Source organism: Labrus bergylta, chromosome 20 (assembly GCF_963930695.1).
Source record: "Labrus bergylta chromosome 20, fLabBer1.1, whole genome shotgun sequence".
Lineage (NCBI taxonomy): Eukaryota > Metazoa > Chordata > Actinopteri > Labriformes > Labridae > Labrus > Labrus bergylta.
Window position 1 is genome coordinate 21,063,148 of NC_089214.1, and position 14,203 is coordinate 21,077,350.

A 14,203-nucleotide genomic window follows, 5' to 3' on the forward strand; every position below is an offset into this window, starting at 1 on the left:
CACAGTGAATACACACCAAAACAAATGTTTAAGAGGGCAAGAAAGAATGGCAGGAAGTTTGTATTAAAGTCTGAAATAATATGCCGAAAAGAAAGAGTGCCAATATGATAGAAAAGATGAAAAGTTCTGAGTGTTTTCTCCAAGGCGAACAGGTGAAAGAGAGAGAGAGAGAGAGAGAAGGTGGGGAAGCACTCCAGCCCATTTCTGGGGCTATTACTGGAGGGAATGGCTCCCATTTGTCCCACCTTGACATTTGAGAGGATCTCTGATTACACAGGAGAGAGGAGCAGGCAGAGGTGAGCAAAGAGAGGGTCCTCCACAGGGGTCTGCGCCACGGCTCTGATGAGACGCCATCGTTACAACAATGAAAAGTCAAGGGTAAAAATAACAGGGCACCGGGACAAAGGCAGCGATAAGGCACGGTGGGGGCCGACGCGTTTACTGTCTTTTCTGAACGCACACTGTCCCCGCCCTGCACTTTTCACCTACACATCCTCAGGGGGGAGCACCTATACAGGACTCAGTGACATGCATGCACATGCACCCTGCAGCGAGGGAGGGAGAACAGGGATACTTCATCTCAAAGACTCAAACTCCCATAAGCCTCAGCCTTCTTCATAATACACAAATATGTAAATAAAGCATGTGTCTCATCTCGCCATATTCCTTAAAGCAGTCCAAATACCAGCTGTAGATGGTCTGTTACATTATTTGGTCTTAATCTTGGTTCACATCACCTCACTTGCATATTTTGGAAGCCCAAAGCTTTCTGATACAATGTTTGTTAACCATCGACTACCGTGGAGCAAAAAAGGGAAAGAATGTGTTTCATTGCAGTCGCCAACAAATTTGGACTGGAATAAGTTTTCCTCATATTGCTCCATTGTGTCTGAGGCTAAAGAATCACAATAACAGATAAACGTTTTTTAAATTAAAAATAGTTCTAAAACCAGTTTCAAAGTCTCAGTTTATTTGGACTATTTGGGATGTTTTTGATCCTTAACTCCAAATGATTAACATTCAGAAGAGGCCAGGATAGTGACACAGATCAAAGCGTCCAAGAACAGTGTCCCATTTCTTTTGAGGATGTCGCTAAAAGGGGGATCTTGTTAGGGGACGGACTATTACTGGATATCCTGCTCATGCCTATGTGTGAAGGATGTTCATGAATACCATGTCAACCATGTGACAAGAAGAAACATGAGGAAACATGGAGATAATTGTCAACAACCTCGAGCCAGTGACCCACTGAACTCAACATGCGACTAAAATTAGCCCAGTGAACGCTACATAACTTCACATTTCATGTGAAGAAAAAAGGACATCATGCACTCTCCAAAAAAAAAGGAGTGGAATATACAAAGGCAATCATCTATTTGCTTCTGATGCTGTGAGGAGGTAGCGGTGCTCCCCCGCTGGGTAATGAGCTGTGTGTGCGGGGAGCATGCCGCTTTCAAAGAAAGCAAGAAGAACAAGAGAGAGGGAAGAGGAGGGAGGAGGGGAGTTAAATCTGAGGTCAGCTAGAGGTAAAGCTTTTGGGTGCCGTTCAAAACTCTCATCCACAATGGGCAGGAAGACAGAAAGAGTATGGCGTGGGTGGGGTTGATGGCGTTGGTGGTGTTTGTGCGCTAAAAGGAAACAGACTGGTGAGGGAGATAGAGAAAAAAGTGTGAAGGCATGAAGTCGAGCAGTTGATAGAGGCAGTGAAGGAACAGAAACAATCGAGAGAAATAGTGCAAATAGCTGATAGAGGGTGGTTGCCAAACAGGTGCCAACATAAATTCAGCAAAAGGTTCAGCGGCGTGGAGCATGCTCTCTCTCTCTCTCTCTCTCTGTCTCTCTCTCTCTCTCTCTCTCTCTCTCTCTCTCTGTCTCTCTCTCTCTCTGCTCTCTCTGAGATTGTTTTACAAGGTTCTGCAACGGCGAGGAAGCTCGAGGGCAATAGTGGTAATAACTGCACTGGGAATTATTCAATTAAACAGACCATCCGTCCCCTCAAGCATTCTCCCGCCGCTTCCTTTTCTCTGTCCTCTCAGCAGTCTGTGGAGGCGGTGGCGGCGGCGGTGGTGGTTGGGGGGTGGGGGGGTTCAGGGGACAGTCTGGGCTCTCATGACCCGGTCATCTGGCTGGACATGCAGTCACTTGGTTGGGGGGAAGGGGAGGCTGTGAACAGGCCCCCTATAGGAGAGAGTGTTGTGAAGGACTTGGATTGTCCTCTTGAGTGTAAACAATATGCACAAACAGCCACCAGCAGCCACACCTGACCTTAAACCACACAGTCACCTTGAGACAAGACAAGCTATTTCTGGATATTAACAGAAAGAGGAAAAAGGATGGTGATAAAAAATAAATATGGTGAGAGGTTTTACAATAGGCACATATTTGCAAGTATAGATAATGGATCAGTGGTTTCCTTTGAGTGTGGACCAGCTCTTGGACGCTCAATGTGGAGTATTTAAAACCACATCCTTTATTTCATTCTGATGGCTGCATTGTTCTAACTGTGTGCAAAGAAATCAGATTTTTCCAATGATGCAGCACTTTGAAAGCCAAATAGGGCGTGCTGTGAGGGCCTCATGCCAGGGGGTGTATCTTTTCCGTGGTGCTGGGCAGCGAGGTTTGAATGTTTGGCATTACAGGTCTGATCTAAGTGCTGATGGGCAGCCAATGCTTGCCAACATTTGGAGGGCAAGGTGACTCTTCCATTTACTGGCCCTACAATCAAACTTTCCTGCCAAGTTGGAGGCCGGCTGTCCAGTTTTCCCCCCTTGCTTTCTGCTGAAATCCCCTGGGAGATTGTGTAAGTATGCATGGTAGAGAGGGGCCTTCTTGTCACTTATCCCTGAGTCGGTAGGGGTCAACCTAAAAAGGGCTGGACGGGCGCCAGAGGAACAGGTTGCTAATAACACTTGAAGCACTATACCCGCTGTGATAATGCAATAAAAAGGTTGCCCTGAGGCTGAATTTACAGTCACTTTTTGACAATTACTGCCATGTGACAAAAGAAATAATGCCGTGAGAAAAAAATAATGCAGAGGGTGGCCGGGGGTGAAAAAAGAAAATGACCACAACTAATGCTGCCAATTTAGTGAGGAGAGATCAAGAATAGAGCCGACAAAGCGAGCGATTGTGAGTGGCTCTAACTCAATCAGAGAGCAGTGGGGGACCGCCCCATCAATCACTGTCTGCTTGCCACCCCGGCCGAATCATGCAGAGGTGAGTGGTAGAGAAACACCGGAGAGCCGACGGCCCGCTGTGCGCAAAACGCAGCGACCAAAAATGACCTCAGGGATCAGGCTCGGAGGCTGGAGGGTCTCTGGCTCTGCTTCCTACCTACCTACGCTCTTACCCACTGCAAACAAACTTTGAGCGTCTCTTGGGACGAGCCTGATTGTTTGAATAAAGAGCCCTGCAGTCGCTGAGCCCCCCCCCCCCTCTGGCCTTCCACCTCCTGTGGATCTGTAAGCACCGGGGCGTTAGGGCAACACACAGGCTGCGTAAGGACCACAGCCACATCAATCAAAATCATGAGCCCCATTCAAGGTTGGACCACTAAACGCAACATGTCTGACAAGCCTGGACACGCTGTATTAGAGCGTCCAGAACTCCCTCATCAATTCAGCTCAACGGCCTCTTCTCTTTCTCCTCTGGGACTCGGGGGATAAGTGAGACATTGGAGGTTCTGTTATGAAGTAATCCACCCTCTACTGCGGGCCCTACCACCCACGTATCCCCAACTCAAATCATTCCTCACTCATCCACCCTCACAATCACTTCTTGTTGATTCCATAAAGCCTCATAAAAGAATAAATCGGCATTTGATGGGAAGAAAAAAAAAACACAACAGACGAAAAACCTGTTGTTAATTATATTATATGAGGCAGCGAGAAGGGGGAGACGCAGCGCATTGCCAACTGTCCTTTGGAAACAGAATCACATAATTGAATCACAGACTCAGTGTTAATGCTTTTTCATCGGTTTTCTGGAAGGAAAACGAGTATGAGTTTCCTTACAGTGAATAGATGCGTGTTGAGATAGAGAGCCGAGATTAATATCAAATGTTGTCCTCTAATCACGAGTCTCTCCAAACGGTTCCTTCCCCATCAATCTGCTTTTGGAAACAAAAATAAAGGAGCGCACGGCTAACATTTCAAAGCTGTGTGTTTCCACAAGAAACTCCTAAAAATGGGAAGCTTATACTGGTTTGGCGCCAAAACGAAGAAGAATAGTAGAAAGAAAATAAAAAAAGGAATTCAGCATCTGTGTGCCAGAATCAGCTTAGTGACATTGAATCTCTGGCAAGAAACCAGTTGCTCACTCCCACATCAAGACGAAAAAACAAAGCAGGCCGACACGTGGGACTGTGTGATGCTTTTGTACCGCTGCAGATACGTGACAGAGGCTTGAGATCCGGCGGGTTATTTATGAGTGCTGGCTTTGTCTCGTCCATTTCTCACTTCCTCTCCCCTCCCTCATTCCTCCTTTTTTTCCCCCCCTACTCCTCCGCTGTGAAGTGGACCGCCCTCCCGCTGTGAGGCAGAGTGGCTCGCCTCCCGGTTGTGGTCAGGTTGTGCATGAATCAAAGTGGTGACAGAGCAGCGGGGAGGATGGCAGATGCCACGGCCAGAAAGCTTTTCAATCAGGCTGCCCTTCCAAGCCGCGGCCAAGGTGAAACACTTCAGCGGGCTGATGAAAAAAAGACCCTCAACCCCACGGTCACTCACACACACACATGAACTGCACGTATGCATGCACACATATGCACAGACCTACTTTAAGCCTGTTCATTAGCCAGGGAGTAACCCCGTGTGTTTAAAAGAGATGAAGAGGAACAAGAGTAATGAGAGTGAAGGTCGTTACCTTCTGATGCAACATCTCTGGCTCCTTTCTTTTTTCACCCTGATGTAAAGTACAAGGTGAACCACACTGCCTCTAAAAGGCTCTCCTGCCTTTATTTAACTTATCAAATGGGATGATGTGTTGTAAATATAAATTTGAGATGCAGAATGCTTGTCTACGGATGTCTTAGCATGCTGACAAAATGAGGCTTTGCGTAATTGCTGTGAAGTGCAAACAAGAACACATTCAAAGTGGATTGCACTTTGATATGCTGCTTACAAACCAGTTTTTCAAGGCGTGATGTTTCAATGTAGCTGTAATTTGATTTCCATTGTTCTGTTGTTTTGTCAAACCTGGTAAGTTAAGAGAAGCAGCATCGCCCTTTGCCCTTTTTATTTTGCGGCGTTGCTTTGAACTCAGCCCTGCACGGATGCTTCTGTGACATGAGCTTTAAAAAAGTCGCCACACATCCACAACTAAAATAAATGTCTCCTAACAGGCCGTAAGTATCTCCAACAATCCCTGTCACTCTTAAAAACCCTGTCTGCCTAAGCCCCCGAAGGTCACAGCACTTCCCTTCTTTAAAAGGCTCTAAAAAGTTCTTCTAGCATTCCTGCCTTATTTATTTTCCTCCATGACAACCGCTGATAAATGGTCACTCAGCTTACTTCTCCTTATTTGCCCATGGTTGCCTTGCAGAGGAGCGTGAGAGAAGAATTAAGGGGGAAGAAGGTTTTTCAGGTCCAGTAAAGAGTTATCGTCCTCTCTCTCCAGCTGTGAAGCTCCACCGCTCTGTACCTCGCATCTTTCACATGTTATCTAGGTGGAAGTGAATCAGGGGAATTAGGGAAAGTGGACAAGGATGGATCTTTTTTTCCTAAAGCCCCTTTTGACCTCCACTCTCACATCCTAGAAACAGGTGGTACTCATTGTTCAGCACTATATCCACATGAGTGGCATTAGTGGGATCCCACATGACAAAAAAAAAGAAGCCAACTATAGATCCAGGGAGGGATAAAAAACACCTCTCCCCCTTCCCCAAGCTGCTGTTAGTCATCCCTGGAGTCCCTGACTGGTCAGGAATGCCAGGAGGGGCAGGATGTCTATTGTGGAGGGTACACGGCCGAGAATGTTTGCCTTCCCAGCAGGCCAAGCAGCTCCACAGGGGCGACTCGGCAGGAGATCCGAGAAGAGGAGGGGTTGCAGGACAGAGAAAGTAGAGGGCTACAATTAAGAAGAGGAAAAGAGTGCTTTCCCAAAGCTTTGAGTTGCAGGCACCTGAGGGTGGGGGGGCTGTCAGACTTTTTGAAGCATGGCGAGGTGGGAGGCTCCCCCCTCTATCTCCTGCACACAAAAGCTCGCTTGAGAAAGCATTCTTCAAATATCTGCCGCTCCCTAGTACCACCCTGCTGTACATCTCATCTGAGCCCCCCCCCCCCCCCCCCATCTGCTGCACACACGGTCACACTGGAATTTCTGTGGGGTTCAGAAAAATACAACCCAGTCTGATAGAAAAGCAAGGAAATGAAGCGAGTGCTGAGAAACAGTAGACAGTCTCTTCTTTCTCTGTTTTTTTACCCGTCTCTTTTTCCTCCTGCAGAACAAACAGTGCAGCATTGACTGACTGGCTGCATGGGATTTCAGTGTGCTAGGCTGAAGAAGGAAGCTGTTTTTTTTAGTCTGGTCAGCAAATCTGATGTCATCAATGATTCATAATGTTGTCAGGAGGAGTGCATCATATCTTTAAAAGTTGGTTCCTCTTTTGAGTCAGCAGGAGAGGCAGAGATGGAGAGAACAACCTGCAGCCCACAATGAGATATTTTCCAGATCTTGTTCAATCCAGGATGTTAATATATCTATAATCTTTGATCTGCCACACCTGAAGACTGTCTGACACAAGTTTGGATTTAAATTCCTGAAGTCTTCCATTTTCCCTTCAGAATAGCGAAACAGCCGTTATCAGATCTCAGAGAGAGAGAGAGAATGTGTGCGAGGGGAGGGAAAGCATATCTGTTTACTCCAGTTGTTCTTTTCAACAGAGCTTAACTTGCTCATTCCACTGGTTTCTCAAAGCTGAATTGACTTCAAATATTTGCCTTGATGCGGGCTGCACCTTCGCCTCAAACTTCATTAGCGGAGAGAGCTGCGAGGGCGGGCCCCTGAAACTCCACTCTGTGAAAGTCTACAACGGTGCGTGAAAGGTAAACACGTTCTGCATTCAGAATCGCAAGGGCTCACTTAGTCTCCTTATCTCTGTGATGAAGTGTTTTCCTCCCCCAGCTCTCAGGATACAGGCCCCTGCACTTCCCCCAAACAAACCCGTCAAGGGTAGCGCACACGTGCAACAACACGGCCGCGGCCAGACTCCATTCGGCCGACCCTGTTTTTCTTCTCGCGAGCACCACTTTGAGTGCTTCTTGTTTGGTTTGCTGATAACAGCCATGTTGGAGAACATGTGGTGCATGTGTGTTCCACTTACCCACTAATTAGATTGCAAGGCAGTGCACTGAAGCATGCATTGTAGCCCCCCCCCCCCCCCCCCCTTTCCTCCACCCACTCTGCCAGTCCATCAGATAAGGAAGCCATTCTGGCTCTCATCAGTTTCCATTATGTAAGGGGGCAGATTTGGTAAGCGGAGCTGTGACAGGGTGTCTCATGGCTCCAACACCCAGCTACTGCCCTCAGATACCGTACATAAGTAACAACCCCCCCCATCCATAATCGAGTTAGCTTTGACAAGCCTTGTCAGCGATTAGCACAATAGCCACCCTCATGTTACATATACCATCATTTGAAATTAAAGGAAAAAGGGAAAATGGATTTCCCGTCATGGTTTGTCTTTGCTGGGTTAAGACACACAAGGTGGAATACATGGTGAAGTGGAACTGAATGAAAACCACTCCATTAAAACCATTAAAAATGAAACGGCACACCGAGTTAAAAATAGGAAAAAAGGCTGGCGGTCAGGTCGACCCGTTCTCCTGAGCAAACTCTGCATACACCACACGAATCAGAGACTTATACTTACATTTCCTTTATCATGAGTTAGCATGTCCTCTAAACAAAGTGTTTACAACCTTCTAACCACTATTTGTAGATTGTGGGGCTCCTGATTGATTGAATAAGCAACTACTGTAGAGGCAAAAGAAAAAGGAAAAAAACCAAGCGAGGAGAGGAAGACGCAAACACATCCACTTCACAAACTTCATCAGCTAACATTTAAGAACAACCAATTAACGGATGATTCACAATCTGCTAATTCAGAGGCGGATAAATGAATGAGCTTTGCTAATTTGTAAATGATACATAGATGGTTCGCTGATCTCAAAGCCTGCCCTCTTTTCATCCCACACAAAAAAAAACGTCCTTCCTCGAGTCTAAGAGGCGCTGAATTCTTTTGACTGCATGTGTTTAGACACAGGAAATTCATTCCTGACTAATTTGATTAGCACAAGCATTGTCACTACCCCCCCACCCCCACCCCCCCTTGCCCTCCCTTGCTCTCTCTCTTTAAAACTGTGGATCTTGGGCGGTTTAATAGTCCCTCTGCTGCTGAAATCTGACCCAAAAGAAGTGTCAAGGATCATCCAACCTTTAAAAGATGGCAGCATTCAGCCTGCCATAAATCTCTGACAGCAGTAAAGAAAGGTTATAGTGGGATTGAATCCGGGATTAAAACACCAAACCCTGCAAACGTATACGGGTGGTGGTGGTGGTGGTGGAGGGGGGTTTGAGGGAGCACAAAAGAAGCGCAGGGCCCAGTTTTAGGGTGGAGCGGAGATACAGTAACAGGATCCTGCAAAGCCCTGTTCTCTCCCGAGCCCTGCAGCGTAAACAAACAGCTGAGACAGAGCAGGGCTGAGGCACCGACACACGCACCAAAACCACACAATCACACAATCACACACTCACACACACACACACACACACACACACACACACACACACACACACACACACACAGACAGGCAATCAGAGCGAGGCAGTCTGCCCGGGCAGGGCTCACCTCGAGGCACACACACTGACACAGGCTCATCACATTACTGTCTGTCTCCGGTTTCATCGGCTTAAACTATCTATCTGACAACAGGTTAGCCGCTTAGCCCTTTGTTGGATGCGACAGCTCGCGGTTTAAACTCAAATAAGGATCGGTAACTAACTGTCACTGACAGATCCACCCTTAAAGGATTATTTCACCTTGATTTGAGTTTACATCTAAGTGGAAAAAAACAGATGAGACAGATGTTTCCAACTGCATGATTAAAATGAGCTGAGACTTGTCCTTTAATGTAGCCAATTCTTGGAATTTGTTTGGAAAGCAGTGGGATTTTAAGTGGCAATCTGAAAATGAATGCCTCTGTTTTTTACCAAAACTTAAGGGGCCTTTTGTGATTTTTTTGGACCCCTAGCTACCCCTTAATTCCTTTTGCAGAAATATGGCAACTCAAATCGATATAATACTCCGGTGACTTCATTCCACAAGGACGAGAACGTGAGGACGCTCCAAAACCAAAAAGCAGGGGTGAGACATTCCTGCTGCTCTATGTAGTGCGAGAGCAGGATTGCACTGAACCAGTTTCAGTGAGCCTGCGGACACTAGATGGAGCAGTTTCATGTGCAATGTGCACGAGGGAGAGGGGGGACTGAGTGTTGTACACACACACACACACACACACACACACACACACACAGACAGACACACACACACACACGCACACACACACACACACACACACACACACACACACACACACGCACACACGCACACACGCACACACAACCGCACACACACATGCACTGTGATGATCACAGAAACATTTGCATTTGTAAATCCCACATAAATCAATATGTGTATTTATTTCTGTACACAGCCTCTCATTGTGGAGGTCTAGGGGTCAAACAGATAGCCTGAAAGGTTTTCTACACAATTCTATTCCACCAATTCAGACTTTTCATGAACCAGTTTTTGCAGAATGAAAGCAAAAACATTATTTTGTAGAGATTTCCTCAACTTTCTTTGACTAGATCAGACATGGCCAAGAGACAAAATCAGACTGATGAAAACTGAATGATTTTGGGACCTAAAGCACAACTGCTTTTCATTGTGCAGCCAACTTACTTGCACTCTCGGTCCTCCAGATCAAAATGCGGGTTGAAGTTGATGAGGATCCGCTGGTGAGGACCAGGTGCAGATATCACCCACGTGCATCTCTGAGAAGAGGGATAAGACATGGGATATCCCGGCGAGGTGAGGTAGTTGGCGTTTGAGATTCTGATGTTGCCTCCACATTTGTCTGCAGAGGAGAGAGAGGGAGTTCTTGAAGGATATAAAACTCCTGCAGATTGCTCAGAAGAAATAAGTGCTGAACTACACAAGGTTACGTGTGTCTCATTTAACAGGACAATCTCTCCCTATTGTAACGTAATTCAATATCTAAAGAACTGAAAACTTACATAAATACAAACCACTAAGAAGGAGGGTTATTGGTTTGAACTAAGGAATGTTTAAGTCTCTGCACACAACTGTTATTGCATGCACTGGGATAAAAGGCTTATTATCATTAAAAATATGAATATTGGATGTAGCAGAACAGACTTGTGCTCATGCGTATCTCTTAGATAGACATTTCATCACATTTAAAAAATAGAGGTGGTAAATAGTGGTTCAAATAAAAAAAGAGTCTGAATGGAGAAACTTCAGAGGGAGTTTAGTTTAGCCTGATCGAAAAGTTACAGTCATCTAAAGTCTTTTTTTGAGGAAGTTTAAAGTAACAGAGTTTCATTATTAAAGGGGATAAATCTGTGTTTTCCACAGGCCCGCGGAAAGCTCCTCACATTTATCTTCATTTACGCTTTATTCATCCTCTTATTACAAAAGCTTCCACCATCTGCTGCTCTAACTTCAACGCACTGACACCTCATGAAAATCAATTAAAGTGGAATAAAACGAGAGAGGAAATAAAAAGCGCTCAGTAGAAACGAAACTCAAGCTGGAAGTAGAACAAGGGGAAGTTTGGAGTCGGCTGACTTTTTGAACTGCATCACAATTTACTTTCTTTGGCCTCTTAAACCGGGAGCTTTCCTTACGAAAAAGAATTTTACAAAAATCAATAATAAAGAGTTTATTAAAGGTTGAACTTCTAGTATTGTACTTTAAATCTCAATAACGAAATATTTTAGATTATTTAAATGGTATAAAGGAGACAAAAATGTGCTTATGAGGGTGGGAAAATATATTATGATTAAATATTTCAGGAATATCACGATTGAAAGGCATTTAATAAAAGAGGAAAAGCAATAAAGGGGGTCTTATATTGTATCCTTAAAGTCACTATGGAGCAATGATGCGTTAATCTCTGTCCAAATATCGCAAGAGGGATTTTCCTTGTGTGGGTAGAAAAGGCAGGTGAGCGCCTGCGAGTTTGCCAAAAGATCAGCGGAGATCAGAGCAGCCTAATCTCTTTAAAAAAATAGTGGGATTAGTAGCTTTGCAAGAGTACATAAAAGCTTATTTATATAGATATCACATGTCACACTTACCGTTTTTGAAAGCCTTGACCACCAAAAGGATTCCCATGAACAGGATAAAGACTAATCCACAATGCATCCTTGTTTTCTCTCCCAAAAAATAAAATTACGCATATAAAAAAAACTCCAAAATTAAACTCCTCCGACAGGGTTTTTATTTTGTTGGCCAAGTGTTCCTCGCTCCTCTCTTTCACTTGACAAATAAAGCCGAAGTGTTCGTTTTTAAAACAAAGTTGATCTGAGAGCGGGCTCAGGTCGCTGGCATCCTGTCATTCAACTCCTGTTTCCTCTCGCCTGTGCCGGCTGCGCTGCTCTCTCCACCGTCGCTGGTGCCATATCCTCTCCGAAGAAGCCAAAAAAGTGCAAGATATATGAAGAAATGACTCACTCCTTTTTTTTTGTTGCGTTCTTACTCCGTCAAATGATCAGGCAGGGGGGGTAATCCTTATTGGCTGTGGGAGTGAACAGAGACAGGAGGAGATGTGAGCAGGTTAGGAATGAATGCTGTACAGCCGTGCGCTCTGGACGGATCCCCAATCTGTCTGAACGCGCTGTGGCTTCTGATACACACAAGACTATGAAGGCACGGCAACACCCCTTACCCCAAAAAAGTGTGACCACTTTGCTACTATAGGCTCGGAATGAGGACTTGGAAAAGGTTGATGATTGGCTTGATTACTTATAGCCAACCTATGTGGGGAAAAGCCAAGTGTCTTTATATGTAAGCAGAGCCGCACACTGAGTCACAGAGCACCAGCAGTCCGTTAAGTGACATGACTCTCTCTCTCTCTCTCTCTCTTTCTTTTCTTCCTCTCTCTCTCTTTTTACGCACTTACTCTCTCTTCCCTCCATCACTCACAAAAAGGAGAAAGACATTAGCAGAGCATGTAGGATGTAGGTACCCATCAGGAGCATTTGAAAATAAAATTCAATATTTTCAAAATGATGTGATGAAGATATGATACCACAAGATATTAATTCCTGCATTTAAGGATTATTAGGAATACTGTAGAGGTCTTTCCCTGGATGTCCTCCCCTGTTTTGGGTTGATAACAATATCTGACACACTGAACTACAAAATGTGTTTTTCACTACACCTTTCTAGCACATAGCTCAATCTCCACTGCGGTTATTATAACAGGCCCACATTTCTGTGCTCAGGAGCTAAATAATAGAAGGGTTTTTTTCCCCCTTTAGTCCTTGTGGATTTCTTTAATGCACCAGCAGCTTCCCCACCAGATGCGCCGATTGTCGAAAGCCTGCCCCACAACAGTGACACCATTAAACTGGCACTCTGAAAATTTAGGAGAAATCAATTAAAGCGTAAATTAAAGTAGCCTCGAGGCTGCCCTTAGTGGGTCACACTGCAACAAAAAAAAAAAGGAACGGAGCAGGCTCGTGTTTAACAAACGTCAACCGGCATTACGTTCAGTCATGTAGCCTACAGAAAACCCGTACTAAAACACAATGCATGACGGTATTATTTATATTTATCTATACGTGTTAGTACTAAGGTTTATAAATTGTGAGTTAACAAATAAAGGCTGTAAATGAACAACGCGATCATGTCAGCAACATTTACAAATCTCTGTGTATAAAGTTGACCATGAATATTATGACAGTCTATTATCACTTCGGCTTCTTTGCATGACTGATATTTTTCCATGTATAAGTAAATAACAACAGCATTCAACGGCATTCACCTGCGTCTTGAGGAATCGCAACCCCGCAGGCTTCCAGCCCTTCTCTCGCCTCTGCCAGCATGCGTGGAGCAGAGGGTACGATCCGATAGGCTTCCTCTTGATTCGGTTAAAACAAATCACACCAGATCTTCCTCCAGACCCCCAAGAAAGAAAGTCAACTTATTCCCCCCCGACCCCCTTCTAATGTGCCGGGTAAGAACAACAACCGCAGTCCCGTTCGTTCCAGGGTCCCCACCGCGCAAAGACGCACAGCCGATGCCCGGAGACTCGCTCTGCTCTCCGCGTACAGACTAGTCTCCTCTCCGCTGATCTCTCTCTCTCTCTCTCCTTGTTCCACCGCTTTTCATTCAGCGCTGTCACAAGTGAAATCCAGACAGAGTGAGCGCAACATGGACAGTCCCACAAAATCTAAAAACGCATCGAATATTGTAACGAAACAAAAAAAGAGTCCTGGTTGATTTGAAACAAGTTTTTCTTTCCCGTCAGTCTCTCCGTGCGCCACCGCTCTCCGCTGCTTCACTGACGCGAATGCAGAAGGTTTGAGTCCCTGCCAGACCCACACGCCCCCTTTACGAGGGATGAGTACGCGGACGCGCGTGATTGTGATGCATGTGTGTGTGTATGTGTGTGTGTGTGTGTGTGTGTGTGTGTGTGTGTGTGTGTGTGTGTGTGTTTGTGTGTGCAGAGGAGAGTGTCTGCAGTCAAGATGCAGATTCACCCAGCTGCCTCTCGTTTCACTACCAGCCTGTAACCATATCAGAAATTCATTTTAGACACAAAATGCGCTGACCTTGTTGATGCATGTTAACCATATTGAACGAGAAGTCATTTTTAAGAAAATATTCGAACTTGTAAATGCTCCCCCAGAAAACCAGTCTACGTTACAATAATATATCATAACAGGAATACCTCTATAAATCTGTAACTCTCAAGAAGTTCTGGATTATTCAAGTGATAAAGGAATATATGAGATGTACTCCTTTCTGGGATCCTATGGGGGGTCAGACTGTGCAGTGCTCTTTCCTTGAACAAAGAAGCTGTTCTCATTTCAACAATCTGTTGCCTTCCTGTCACACACTTCTCCTTGTACCATAAATACACTACACAGTGTAGAACAACCTACAGCACATGTC

General features: G+C 45.2%; 1 protein-coding gene across 2 annotated transcripts in view; it reads right to left on the minus strand.

The window, feature by feature from the left end:
* nrp1a (neuropilin 1a) overlaps positions 1 to 13,604 on the minus strand; it is a 66,103-nt gene extending 52,499 nt beyond the window's left edge. For both annotated transcript variants that reach the window (XM_065948732.1, XM_020630971.3), the window contains exons 1-3: positions 13,071 to 13,604; positions 11,380 to 11,819; positions 9,959 to 10,133 (exon numbers count right to left, since the gene is read on the minus strand). In XM_065948732.1, coding sequence (XP_065804804.1) covers positions 9,959 to 10,133; positions 11,380 to 11,446 — 242 coding nt within the window. In that variant the 5' untranslated portion in view covers positions 11,447 to 11,819; positions 13,071 to 13,604. The remainder of the gene's footprint in view (positions 1 to 9,958; positions 10,134 to 11,379; positions 11,820 to 13,070) is intronic.
* Between the last annotated feature and the right edge of the window lie 599 nt (positions 13,605 to 14,203).